Below are 14,279 nucleotides of genomic sequence, written 5' to 3'. Positions count from 1 at the left end.
AGTTCTAGCGCTTGTTGCTGCACTATTTTGCAAAATTGTACAGGCCACAGATTTAGCTGTAATTTTGGTATTTATGAGAAAGGGCTAGATAGTACAGAAATGGGGTTTCCCACTTCATGATTTCTCACTGCATCTGTAAAATAAAATACAATTAAAGGCTTAATAGTAAGGATTGGTTGATGTAGGTAACATGGCAAGTAAATTCAAAGCTAGCATTTCTCAACCACAGGAAATATTTATGGTGCATGCAGGGCCATGTACGTGCTTGTGTAATGCACATATTTTTAACCTGCAAGTAGAGGCAAGATATGGAAGGCCAAGAATATAATACAGATCTCTGATGAGAAGAACAGCCACTCCTTTTCCCAACCTTCTCAGCAAGGCATTTGACTTCTCCCGATTTCATAACTACTCTTTTTCAGAACAACAGGATTTTCTTAAAACAGGAAAAAAATTTTCAAAAGCTATTTTCTTCACATTCTACTGTTATACACACTGATCTAGGCTTGAGGATATAATCTAACATATTTTTGTAGTATTTTTCAAGTGTAGCAAGTCTTTTGGTCCAGTAGGAATTCTCTGATACAAGCTCAAAACAACGAGTGCCCTACAAGCTTGTCTTTGAGAGGAGGAGAATCAATTTTTGTCTAGTTACAATGTCCTGGATTCTTTCAGGACAGCCCATTGCACATGCTGCAGGGTATTTTCTCCTGTAGCATCAGCTGGTTCAGGCAAGTGTAACAATGTTTAGTCCTTTCATTTCTCTGCTCTCTAGCTTTTGAGGAAAAAAATATTTTAAGGGGCCTTTATTGAGCTTGGCCTGCTGTCCTCTCCAAAAAGAGGGTATCACAGGGTTTCCTTCAGTCAGAGGTAAGCAATACAGCTGCAGAAAGAATTTGCCTACAGCCATTATCTAAACACTTAGAAGCAAAGCAGCAATAGTCTGAGTTACTTGTGCTTGAAAGGGACCTGTTGGAGATGAGATATTCCTAAATATGAATTCAGAGGGCAGCATTTTTGTCAGCAGGAATAATAAAGCACGTTGAAAAGAACTGACTCCCTTCCCCAGGCTCCCAGCTAGCACAGGAATTTTGCAACACTTGGCTGCACTCAAAGCCTGAGGTGTGTCACAGTTTCCCCCATTTGACTGTTCCTCAGACACATGCAGTTCCATTCTGCCATGAGTCACACTGTCAGACAGGTACCTGCTGCAGCAAGGAGGAACACTGCCAATGGCTTCTTTCAAATGTTGTAAGGAACACACAGTACAGACAGGTTTTGCACAGTTAGCAACCTCTTTGCATCCATGCTGTTTCCAGGACTAGCCAGGACTCCAGCAGCACAAGTCTTGCTCAGTTTCGCTCAGTCCGTGGCTGCCAGGAAGCTTTGTCTGCCTGTGGCAGCCAGGACTGCTCTGCTCCACACAGCTGTGTCTGTGGCCTAGCTGTGCCCTCGTCTCCAGCAAACATCATCAGAGAAGGCCCAGGCATGGCCCCTGTCCTTCTCAGGCCAGATAATGATTGCCATCCTCTGGCTAAGCAGCAAGGAATATTCAACCTTGAGCTGCTTTGTGGCTTGTCTTGTTCTTATGACTGTGTGAATTTCAGCTTATCACAGAGTTCCAACTGTGTAAAAATATATAATTATGCCTCTGACTCATTTACTTGGACACATACCCCATTCACATACACCTACACACGCAGTGTATGCTGCTGAGCTAGATATGAACACATGTGAGCACTGCCGTGGCTTGTACATTAGAAGTCTATTTTTTCCCTCCCCCAACACTATTTATAGTTTTAGATTTAAACTAAAATACACCCAGAGGCATTCCATCCCCTCCTTCCCTCTTCTCTCCTATTGGGAGAGACCAGGCAGATGCTGTCCCTGGGACCAAGCGGCTTTTGGGTCACCAGCCATATGCCAGAGTCCCAGGCAGGGTAGCACTCAAAGTTCTCAGCTTCTCTATCTCTCCTCTCAGCCAGGACAAACCAGCCTTTCGGGAAGTGATCTCACAGCTGGAGCTGGATCCCAAGTGCAAAGGCCTGTCCTTTTCTTCCTTCCTGATTCTGCCATTTCAAAGAATCACTCGACTCAAGCTGCTGGTGCAGGTAGAGTTTTGCTCTTCTCTCTCTCACAAAGGACTTCTGGATCACTCCTGGAATTTTCCTTTCCAGCAGCTGTGAATGGGGCTTAGATACAGCCACAATCGACCCTGGAACTGGATGAAGCCATTCCACAGGGTCAGACATTCACCACAACTATGGAAAAATGATTTCAGTCACTCAGAGTCCATCTCCAAATTAGTGTTGAATCTGCCAGATAGCTTTTACTGAGTGAAAGAGTTGAGGAGGAGATTTGTTGAGCTGCCAGAAGGGGTAGCAACAGTCCATTAATCCAGCTGCCTGACGGTTAGGATGGTGACACACACAGGCAGAGCAGCTGGATGACATAGGGATGCTGCACCATGATGGCTTGGACCATTCAGCCAGTGCTTTGCCACCTTATCTAAACACTACTGGAGAATATGCTTCTAGGAAACGCTCCATCCCAAATGGTCTTATCTCACTGGGATTACCAATAACACCGTCTGTTAGTGCCAGCTCTAGTTATTTATTAATTTATTCTTATAAAATCAGAATCTACCTGTTATATTTCTCTTAGATATAAGGTCAGATGGCAAGAGGTTTTAACTAGAAAGAGGAACTAAAAGGTGAGAGTCACTGTACTGTGTCACCTTTGCTGTAAATAGGCTAATGGCCAGAAGTAATTTGTACACTAGCAAAGACCTTTCTGTGCTCTCACGTTGGGATCAGCATTAACACAGCCTTTTCTCCCCTGCAGAATATTTTGAAGAAAGTGGAAGAGAAATCTGACAGGGAATCCACTGCCCTGGATGCGCATAAAGAACTGGAAACAGTAAGTTTGAATAAGTTAATAAGAGGCCATTAAGATTAAACCACTGTGCTCATTTCACACACACACATCCCCCTGAAAAATCACCTGCAGATTACACTGTATCTGGGAGTGGTTTCTTTGAATTCTGTCACTGTTTCAAGAGGTTTTTTTCCTAAAGTCTGGAAGATGGACTAGTTTACTTGCACTTAGATGTCAGTGACAGCGAATCCCTTGCTAACAATAAATGTATGTTTCTGCCATAGGAAAGGGCAGAGAACGTTTTCCTTTAGAGTCTCCAAGAACACAAAAGGGTTTTCGCAGACACCTGAAGGTGATGGATCTGACTGAGGTGTGTGCAGAGTACAACTGTATCAGGCTCCTCCGACACAGCACACTTTTTCTTCTGACCTAGAATAACAGCTTCCTAATGAAGTACACAAGCCAGCTTTTAGCCCTCTTCCCTGAAGCTGGTAGGTAGGTGTGGTGTTCAGCTGTGCTAGTTACTGAGTGTACAAAACCCCAGGAAGGCAGTGGGATGTTTCCCATCTGGGCTGTTCCTGATATGGTTTGACAGGATAATGCCACATCTGAATGGTCTAGACATAGCTGGCAGCTACATGGGCTTCAACCCTTCTCCATCAGAAGCTTGGAACATCTCCTGCCTCTTGCAGTTCAACACAAATATTTGAAGTTGAAAACTCTGCTAGAACATCAGCCTGAGGATGGGCCTGTAGTCTCTGGCTGAAACACTCAAACAGAACAGGCTCTTGGATTTGCCCTGAACCAGTAAAGGAAATGTATGCTTGGAGATCACTAGGGATAAAAACAGGGACTTTATCAATGAAGGATGTTCTGCATTGAGTTAGTATTTGCAGAATCCCTCTTGACACGTCTGGTAGCCAATTATTTTTCCATTAGTCAGTAGCCTGAGGAGGAAGACTGTTCCTGTAGCATGCAGATGACTATAGCCGCTGACGGAAAAATGCAGGGCTGGTATTCATTTATCAGTGACTCACGTGATCAGTTTATTAATTATTTTGCATGGTTAAACATTTACCTGTAAGTGTTTAAGCTGAGATACCTAATATCCAGCTAGGTACAGGCATCGCAACAGAGACTATCTGATGTTTACTTTTTCTGTACGTTTATTTTCTCTCTTTCTATTTGAGAGGCAAGAGATGATCACAGTTCCAGTTACTGATATTCTGTTAGATTTTAAGTAGCAGGAACAGAGCACAAAGTGGAGCTTGTTCTCCAATGTAATTTTTCTACCTGGCCAGTTCTCAAGAGAGTTGCTCCTTATGAAACAGGCAGTGGCATCTAGGTTAAGGTCCTTGTAACAGCATAGTGCTTGCACGTTGGTTGTGGTTTTTCAGTTAAAAGTTTGTACTCAGAACACAGCTGGGCTCTGTATGATGAATGTCTCTTTCCCTAGGACATTTCATAGCCCTGGCATCTAGTGCTGCTTGGCAGAACTACAGCATCTGCATTTTTGAAAAGATGTTTGGCTTCATTCTCTCCTTGAAGATGATACTGCAAATGTACCTCATTTCAAGTTTTGGGAACAGGGAAAATGAGATATATGATGTGTCAGATTCTGGAAACAAGTTGTTCATTTTGCTGTGCAACCAGAAACACTGTTTTATACTGTCTGGTTCAGTAACTGAATGTAGCCACCTAATATGTCCTCTGAAAGTCAGTTTCCACCTGTAAGACCTTCTGGGTGTTTGGGAGCTTTTTAGTTGTTCAGGTTTTGGGGTTTTTTTCCCCTTCTGTTTTTCATGCACCCACAGTGCTGATAAAAGAACTTGGCTTTGTCAATTCCTGTTACAGCACAGCACTTACCTGATTGTGGTCAAGCCTTTTCATGCTGTCCATCATCACTTACCTGCTTAAGGCCAGCAGAGACAAACCTTTGTGCCCTCTTTTCCCAGGTGGTGAAAGCATGTAATGAAGGGGTCCGGAAGATGAGCCGAACAGAGCAGATGATCAGCATCCAGAAGAAACTAGAATTCAAAATCAAGGTATAAGCACAGGCTGGACAGTTTTGGTTCACTGTCTGCACTTTACAGACACCCTCCAAAGGGTCCCCTCCAAAGGGGCTGCTGCAGGCACAGCATCTCTGTGTGTGCTCAGTGCACACCCACTGCAGAGGCTGGGGCAGTACCAAAGCCAGTGTGGTGTGCACGTACATAGGTGGGACACGTTGGCATCACCTCTCCTGTGCACTGTGCTCCTGCTCCAGGACTCAGGTCTTCCCTCTTACCTCTCTTCAAAATGCAGGTCAGCTTTCAGCTGTTATTTTACATACAAAATATGTAAGAGGTAGATGAAAGCTACAAAGCAAAACACTTTAAAACTGAAAAATACCCAAATACCACCCCACCATTTTAATTCTTCCCTACTTATGCATTGTGTACAGTCTCTAAATACCTGCTGCTGATCTGTTTCAGCTCCACTGAGGGAATTACTACATCAGTATTTAGTGGGGGCTGATCAGATCTCAGTTGATATATACCATTAAATTCCAGTGCTGAGTATAAAGTTGTCAGTTCTTTTCTTGAATGCTATAGAGATGCTTCTCAGGTCTGTCTGCTTCACAAACTGTAAGGGTCATATTTAGCTTCCAAGCAATCTTTTTATGTATGTGAACAACCAAAACAAAAAAAAAATATTTTTATAGAGCACTTTACCAGTGTGTCAGGGCTAGACCACAGTCCACAGAACAGCAGTAGATTTGGGAAGCTACACAGTTGCCTTCACCTGTTGAAAAGCTGAGGCTGTAATGACAGGCAGGAGCTGGTTCATCTCTGGAACAGATCTGCCTTGGGAACTGGCACGGGTAGGGCTCTTCTGGGGAGAAGAGTGCAAGGAGTTGGAAAGAAAGATTGCGCCACCATGCATGTGATGAGCACTGGGAGTGAAAGTAGAAAGAGTGACAGTTATACAGGCATTTTTCAATATTTCAATCATTTGGAAGTGTAGTATTCTTCTAGTATGAGATGTGCTTTGTTCTGGGCTTCTTGGTTTTAGCACAATAGGTGTTGAAACTCCAGCAGAAATGCTGTGGTAGGTGCATGGACAGTATCTACCCCTGACAGGGACAGACCCAACCAGAGGAAACCTGTTTAACCTTGTTTTTTTTGTAGCCAAAATGCCAAATCCATGGGTTTAAAAGTCAGTCTTACTGTTTAGGAAAGTTCAGCCTAGGTGACAGGATCTCTCAGAGAGAGATTAGGACACAGGCTGTTGTTTCATTCCAGCACTTGGCACTCTAGCATTGCCATCCTTAAATATCTGTCCATCCTCGGGCTCCTGCTGTACCCCTGTCCAACTTCTGTCACGCTGTGCTGGGCTGTGTGGATGGCAGAGCACACTGCCCTCTCCTTGCAGCTCTGCTCCAGCCTCTGCAGTGCAAGTTGTGGTGATGGGAGCTCACTACCCTTCCTTTTGCATCTCTTGGTGCTTTCAGCATCATAACCACTTGATTCCATGGGGTTTTGCTGCTTTCCTAAACTTCGCCATCTTTTCCTCCCTTCTAGTCTGTACCCATCATCTCTCACTCCCGCTGGTTGCTGAAGCAGGGGGAACTGCAGCAAATGAATGGTCCAAAGACATCACGAACACTTCGCACCAAGAAACTCTTCAGAGAAATCTATCTGTTCCTTTTCAATGATCTGCTGGTGATTTGCCGGCAAATTCCAGGGTGAGTGCAAAATTCAGGTAGTACACAGGATACTTCATTAGTTCAGTTCCTCCAGGTCTATCCAGCTTGTGATGCTGACCCCATCCTGTCCCTCAGGCACAGGCACATCCATTGGCCTGACGTGTACACCTCCCTCCAGTAGTCACCTTACCTTTGAGCACAGCTGACTCTTCATGGGTGGCACGGCTCTCTCCAGCTGAAAATTCATGGCCAACAGGAGTCAAAAAGATCCCAGGGCAGATCTGCCAGCGGAGTGACTATGCATCCAGCAGTTTCTGCAGGGTGGCAGTGAGTTACACTGGCTGGTGAGCTGACCCTGGAGACCTGTCTTCTTGTCAAGAAGTGATTTTTGACTCATCGCTTCCTAAAGAACAGCTCAGATTTAGTCAGTTAAATTTCTAAGAAGGCCGACTAGAAAGTTAGAGTAGCAAGGAGGGGTATAAATTTCAGCCTGAGGCCAGCAGTTATATTTGACATGGTGTAACCTGCCTGAGGAGGAGCAGGAGGATGTTGTGCTGAAGACTGTGTCTTGTGCAAGCAGACACTGGTGAAACACAGCAGCAGAGAACAGCGTGCCCTTTGTGGCATGAATCAGACCCACTGGTAGGGAGCATCTTGCCCATCCACTGTTCCTAATGAACATGTCGCCGCGGTGTCTGTACGCTGGGAAATGTTTTGCTTCTGTGGCAACTTGTATCCAGAAAACACAGAGGCACTTCATAAATAGGAATGAATTAAGCCTCACAATCCCCTTTGAGGGAGCGCCATCTGTGTTTTGGACCTGGGGAGCTCAGACAGAGCAAGCAACTTGTTCCAGGCCATGAGGGCTGCCCAGGGCAGAGCACGGAGAGGGTTCCTTGCTTTGCAGTGGGTTTTTATAGCCACACGCTCATCCCATCCCACAGCAGGACATCTTTTTTCCTCCTTCCATGCAGCAGCTCCTGGTCTGTGCCCTCAGTACAGTTCTGGGTCAAAGTCTCCTGCAATAACCACAGTTTTTTCCTAATCTCTCTAACCTCTCCCAGGGACAAGTACCAAGTGTTTGACTCTGCTCCCCGAGGGCTTCTTCGGGTAGAGGAGTTAGAAGATCAGGGGCAGAGTTTGGCCAATGTCTTCATCTTGAGGCTGCTAGAGAATGCAGATGACCGGGAGGCCAGCTACATGCTGAAGGCATCATCCCAGTGAGTACCAGTCACTCTGCTATCACTCGGCAGTGCTCTCTCTCTGCATCCTGCCTTCATAGGGACCAGCTGTCCAGGCTTTCCAGGGATGGGCAGGGGGGATCCCACTGCTGCAGCTGAGCTGGCACTACCAACCTCTCTGCCCAGCATAACTCCCCTGAGGCAACTGAAAGCCCCGAGGCTATTGGTCACCTAGGCAGGTTTCTCTCCTGTACGGTGCATTTGAGGCCTCAGGGGTGGTGGACAGAGAGGCAGTCCCTGTTCTGGGACAGAGAGGTCAGAAATCAGCCCAGGCTCCGGGCCCCAGCAGATTTACAGACTGCAGCATATTCAGAAAGTAAAACCAAGCAGGATATACACTCACACACTCCAGTGGCTCCACTGACTTACAAGAATCATGGCCATGCCTGACCAGCCCTGTGGAGCTAAGTGTCTCCTGTTTCTGGGTGAAGGTGGGAGAAAAGGCTATTTTCTCCGTGCCTCCACAACCAGTGCCAATCTTGTGCAGCCCTTCTGCAGCTCAGGGCCTCCTTGTCTCCCTGGATACAGATTTTCTGGCTCAGTGATTTTTCACTTCAGGCTCCAACAAGCTCAGGCTGGGCAAATGATTCAGCTGTGCTAGCACTGACCCAATTGTTTTGGAGAACAGGGCATGGCTTTCTCACTGACCCCAGCATTACTAGGCTCACATTTTCTAGCCACTGGCTAAACAGCTCCTAGAGACAATGCACATCCCCAGGCTGATGTTCCCTGCTGTCAGCAGGCTGGTGTTCATCATCCATATTCCTAAATGAACACCAGCCCTGGGGTTGCACCCTGACCGCCCCCACCACCACCACAGCATCAAGACAACGAGCTCCCAGTACAGTGAGCAGCTGCACCTTCTCCCCAGACATATGGCTACAGCCCTGCTGCACTGAAAATAGAGATGTCAGTCACACTATGCAGGGCAAGCGCACGTGTGACGTCTGTGAGGCTTGGCTGTGCAGCAAACGATAAACCAGGCCAGGATTTGCTCAGCTCAGAGGAGGCAGTCGCACATCCGTGCTCTGCTTCCAGTCCCATCTTCTAGGTGGCCACAGTAAGTACGTGATCCAGAACATGGCTTGCCAACAGGTCTTGAGCACTGAAATGTGACATATCAGCTGCTGAAGGCTGTTGTTTCAGAGATGCAGGAATGATGGAGGTAGTGCTGGGCACAGACTGAAAAACTAAACAGTTATAAGAGATAAGTGGGAGCCACACAGAGACTTCTGCATGTCTTCTACAGCTCTTGCAACAATGCTGCTCAGTGGCAACTTGCAGCTCATGCCCTGGGTGGGCTCTGCCAGGTGCTGACACTTTATTTGGACACAACCGATTGCACCAATAGAACTGGAGTGTGGGTGGTCTCCTTGCAGGCTGAGAGGAGTTGGGCACTGTGGGTGGATCCATGGAGCCCTGTAAGGATCTGTGTGCAGGGCCAGCATGCAGACAGGGCCACAAGCAGGGCAAGACCCTGGGTTTGACCTCTACATGTTATAGCTCCTCTGTGCTCAAGGCCCCTCAAGGCCCTTGTCCTGCATGTCTTCATGTGATGTGACCTGCAGGTGTTTCCACTGGTCCTTGGCATTATTCTTCATACCCGTAGTATAAAGTATTCCCAACCCCACAGATCAACCTGACAGCACTTGTCCTTTACATCCCCCTTTTAGGCCCCTCTCCTCCCTGAAGACACTCCTATGGCTTTTCATGTGTGTCAAGCTCAGGCTTTAAAATGACCTGAGAAGGTAGAAAACTCTGGCTGTCTGGCAGATGGAAGCTCAGCTGGTCCTCCAGGCAGGAGCTGAAGCCCGTGAGAGTGAACTGCCCCATTTCCTCACGTGGCTGAGGGGAGCCAAGCCTGGGTCTTCTCCAGCATTTGCGAGATCTTCACTCTCCCAACTGCAGGTCCTGGTTTTGCAGCGTGCTGTTCACATGGGTCTTGTTGCCAAGCAAGTGGTACCCTTGGTGTGCTGCAGTGCTCTTCTGCAAGGGAATTAATCAGCTCTGCCCTTTAAACATTCCTACACAGCAGTTGCGGGAATAAAGGGTTCCTGTAACTGCTTATCTCCCAGAAAAACTGCTCCTGTTGACCAGCCCAGCCAGGAGCTGCCTTTGCTTGATACTTCTCAGGAAGTGCCAGGGCCCCCACCTTGCTGCTGGCTCCTGACAGCAATGCTAGCAGAGAGACCCTCCCCAGAGAGGGACCGTGCTGCCTGTGGGGGACAGCCAGGGCTGTGCAGTAGGGCCCAGAGCACCGTGTCACGTGTGACATCCCAGCCGAGGTGTGCAGCAGTGGGGCTCAGCATCACCACTGCACCCAGGACCCTGGAGGAGCAAGCAGGAAAAGGCTGGGAGGAGGAATATGAAGTCCAGAATTGGCTGGGCAGAAGAACTAGGGCCCTTACAACTCTTGCATGTTCATAGCTTTGGTTTGTCTCCCCTATCCAGGAGTGAAATGAAGCGCTGGATGATTTCACTAGCCCCAAACCGGAGAACCAAATTTGTTTCATTTACATCCAGACTTGTTGGTAAGAGACACAGCGTGGGAGCTGGGAGCTCTTCACCCCCCTACCCCAGGGCACCTTATTCTGCCTGATCTCAGTGGGACCTATGCTAAAGCTGAACCCTCTTCCCTGGGCTCCCCTCCTTTTCTACCACCAATACCTGCTTGTCTCTGGGCCTGGCCCTGACCTCAACCCCTCCAGCCTGGGCTGGGCTACACCAGCACTTTCCTCCCATCCAGGCTGCCCATGGCTAGCATGGTGGTGGTGACATGAACCTGGCTCCCTTCCCAAGAGTTGCTTCCCGTGTACCTGTGGCACCCCCTGGCTTCCCCAGAGGCCCTTACCAGATCAGAGAGACCATATGCAGATCTCATGGGGCTACAGCCACCCAATCTGTGCTGCTCTTCCAGGGGCTCCATCCCAGTCCATCCCTCACCTCTTGCCCTGTTTCTTGGCAGACTGCCCACAGATCCAGTGTGTCCACCCGTATGTGGCCCAGCAGCCTGATGAGCTCTCCTTAGAACTGGCTGATGTCCTCAACATCCTGGACAAGACAGATGATGGTATGGGGATGGAATGGGGATGGGCTGGGAGACCCTGTGGAAGGATGGGCTTTGCTGCAGGCAGGTAGTGGCGAGTCTCTCCCTCCAGCCAGGGAGAGGCTGTGGTATCAGCATCACAGCCAGAGAAGGAAGTTACTGCCTTCTCCTAATAGCCAGTGCAGGTTGCCTTGTGACAACACTGGCACAGCCTCCCAGCACCAGCCGTGGGCCATAGTAGAGCTGGCACAGCCACTCCAGATATAAGCCAGTGCCATTCTTACCTTCATGATGCTTCACAGCCACATGGTCCTGCTCTCTAGCGTACTCTTGTAGCTGGTGGTCTCAGTCACATTGGATGTCTGCTGGGGACCACTCCTGTGGCTCCAGGGACAGCAGAGGGCACTTGGTGGCAGCAGTGCCTGCTTTCTGCTGGCATCCCTTGAGCCGGTTGTCCTCACATGATGCTGCTCAGGTGAGAAGGCCTCCTTGCTGGATGGACAACCTGGGTCTGCTCCAGCACAAGCCTCTGAGTAGCTTCCAGAAAGCTCTGCCAGCTCCAATAACTCTTTCCAGCACAGCTGTCCCAGTGCAGGAGCAAGGGCCAGTCCTTCCCCTCTTATGCCTGTCTCTGTCTATACTCAGGCTGGATATTTGGGGAACGTCTTCACGACCAGGAGAGGGGCTGGTTCCCCAGTTCTATGGGGGAGGAGATCCTGAACCCCAAAATCAGAGCCCAGAACCTGAAGGAGTGTTTCCGGGTGCACAAGTCAGATGACAGTCAGAGAAGAAAACTGGGCAGCAGAAACCGCCAATGACCACCGGCATTCCCAAGCATCTGGAGTGCCTCAGAGAGGCAGAAGACAAAGGCTGCCAGGTGGGAGGAGGTGGCAGCTGTGGGACACTGTGGGGGACCTGGTGCACCGGACGAGGCACACAGACCCATGAACAAACAGACTGTCATTCCCAGACCCTCCGGAAGCACTGGTCCTTTCCTGGAGATCAGCGCTTTAAACTGTAAATAACCCTTTTCCAAGTGTTTTGTAAAGCCCCAGAGAGCACGAGCTCAACGGACACTGCCCGAAGGCCACCAGGTGCTGGCCAGATGAGCCACGTGCTGGCTTGGGCTGGCTCAGGCTGCTTGGGAAGGGCAGTGGCCACAAACATGAGCAATGGATATCACCTGGTTTAAGCATTAACAGCTCATTGCTACCTTCCAAATCTGGAGTGCTCTGAACCCAGCATCTCACAGGGGCAGAACTGAGGTCAAGCAGCAGTCCCAAATCTCTCAGAGCTCGTTGACAGCAGGCTGGGATGAGCCCCAGGAACTCCACTACCCTAGTGGTGCTGGGAAGCTGCTAGGCTCATTCCCACAGGCGGACCCTCGATCTGCTTCCAGTCAAAAGCTCTGCAGTGCTCCACACCCAGCTCTTCTCCAGGAGCAGCCCATCCTTGCCAGCCCTAACCCACGTCTTTGCCTGCCTGACAACCTCGAAGCACATCTGGACACTGTCCCATGGCTCAGCCCCCTCTACCACAGCCTTCCTCCTTCTGCAGGACCACTGCAGAACTCCAGCATCATGTCCTTTCCTGGTTGATTGTGCACTTGTGGTCTTTGCTACGCCCTGCTGCTGAGGCCAGAGCAGGGGTGGCTGTGCCAGTGCCGTCTCGCGCACCACACGAACCACCGGAGCACTAGCAGCCCCAGCTGCCACACAGCGGGTGAGTGACCTTAGCTGGGAGCTGCTGTCCTACATGCTCTGGGAGGCCCAGCAACTGCTGCCTGCATGCTTGTAACCCACCCCCACCAGCCTCCCTGTACAGGCTCACCTCCGTGTATATATGCAAGTCTTGTGGCCAGTAGAGCCAGCTCATCACTCCTTCCAGCTGTGGCACTGAGCAACGCCTGAAGCCCCGGGCACAGCACTGAGAGCATGTGGGGGACAGACCCACAGCAGCCACCCCTTGTTCAACAGTCCCACATGTGGCTGAGGGCCTCTCAGCCAAAGGCTGGGCTCAAGCTGCAGCCAGCAACCATTAGGAAAATCAATTATTCGGCACCTTTCTGTAACACGGCAAAGGATTGTCTGCCAGGCATTGTAGCCTGTGCTGATTTATACTCTGGCTGTGCCGTGGTTGTGCTCAGAGAGGGGACGGAGAGCAGCTGCCAACAGAGCCACGCAGAGGCCACGGGCATGGATGGGAGGAGCACAGCCAGGCCAGCAGGAACATGGGGAGAAAGCAGGACGCTTGGAAGCTGTGAAGAGAGGCTATGGAACTGCTCTTTGGACGATGTGGTGTGTGCAGTTTGAGGCTGAACACAGCTGAGATGGGTTCCAACTGACACCACAGCCTTGGGCCAGCCAGCCCAGAGCCATCTTCCAGGACCAAAGTGGTGGAAGCCACAGCAGTGAAGGGGGAAGAAGGCATTCTTCACTCAGACCCAAATCAGTGCCACCACACTGGCATGTGACAACAGCCAGCAGGGCTGTGCTGCCTTGGCCACCTGTGGGAAGTTCATACTAGCCAGTACTTCCCAGTCACCAGTCACTGCCCAGACTCAGAGCTGGGCCAGGAAGAACTTGCAGCCTCCAGTTTGCTGCATTGAGGAGATTTAATGGGGAAACCCCAAGCCAGGTCCCTCCAGCAGCATCCCACAGTCAGCTTTCTGAGACAACTAAACCCCCAGCTCAGGATCCAAACCTCGCAACAGCGACAAATTCACTAGTGCAAACCCCAGAGGAGCTCCAGCTCTAGGAATTCCTTAAAATTACCTGAGAAATCGCCGCATCTCACAGCATCCAGCTTTGCGGCCCAGCAGCCAGCCCAGTCCAGCACAAGGCCTGCAGCCCCACGTGCCTGCCTGGCACGTTTCTCACAGCACAGAAATGCTCCCTTGCCCATCAGATGTTTCGCCAGTTCGCCATAGCCAGGATGCCAGCTCCTCACTGCACTGCTCCAGGGAGAGGGGCTCCGTGCTGCTGTGCCCTGTCCCATCACTCACCACCAAGCCCTGGGATTGCTCCAGCCCCTCCTGCTCTGTTGCGATTCCATAGAACTCCGGACCCCAGGCACAGGCTGTGCCATTTTCACTGAATGGCATCCAGTGTTATTTCCTCAGACCCAGCCCTGCACGCCTCCATCTCAGTGATCTCCAGTGTTGTACAGGGCCAGGCCTGGGGCCCACAAGCACAGGCTGGAGCCCCCCAGCCCTTGCCAGGCTGCCTCAGCGAACTGAGGGGAACTTCTTGTTGTCTGGTTTTTCTGTGTGATAAAATGTAGCTGAGCAAGCCAGCGCCAAAACAGGTGTGTGTCTCCTTTCTCCCCCAGACTGATCACTCGTCTCCTCCCCAGTCCCCTCCAGTGCAACTGGCCCAAATGCACTGGGTCAGAATGGGGTTGCGCATGAACTTGGGGTGGCTTACAC

The 14,279-nt window shown here is 49.9% G+C and overlaps 1 protein-coding gene across 4 annotated transcripts in view; it reads left to right on the top strand.

Moving 5' to 3' along the window:
- Positions 1-14,155, top strand: part of NGEF (neuronal guanine nucleotide exchange factor) — a 48,309-nt gene extending 34,154 nt beyond the window's left edge. For all 4 annotated transcript variants that reach the window (XM_038145978.1, XM_038145979.1, XM_038145981.1 and 1 more), the window contains 8 exons: positions 1,982-2,111; positions 2,845-2,919; positions 4,833-4,922; positions 6,441-6,604; positions 7,630-7,785; positions 10,258-10,337; positions 10,772-10,876; positions 11,498-14,155. In XM_038145978.1, coding sequence (XP_038001906.1) covers positions 1,982-2,111; positions 2,845-2,919; positions 4,833-4,922; positions 6,441-6,604; positions 7,630-7,785; positions 10,258-10,337; positions 10,772-10,876; positions 11,498-11,670 — 973 coding nt within the window. In that variant the 3' untranslated portion in view covers positions 11,671-14,155. The remainder of the gene's footprint in view (positions 1-1,981; positions 2,112-2,844; positions 2,920-4,832; positions 4,923-6,440; positions 6,605-7,629; positions 7,786-10,257; positions 10,338-10,771; positions 10,877-11,497) is intronic.
- The last annotated feature ends 124 nt before the right edge of the window (positions 14,156-14,279 follow it).

The sequence above is a fragment of the Motacilla alba genome, chromosome 9, assembly GCF_015832195.1.
Source record: "Motacilla alba alba isolate MOTALB_02 chromosome 9, Motacilla_alba_V1.0_pri, whole genome shotgun sequence".
Lineage (NCBI taxonomy): Eukaryota > Metazoa > Chordata > Aves > Passeriformes > Motacillidae > Motacilla > Motacilla alba.
This window is presented reverse-complemented; position numbering and strand designations above follow the sequence as displayed.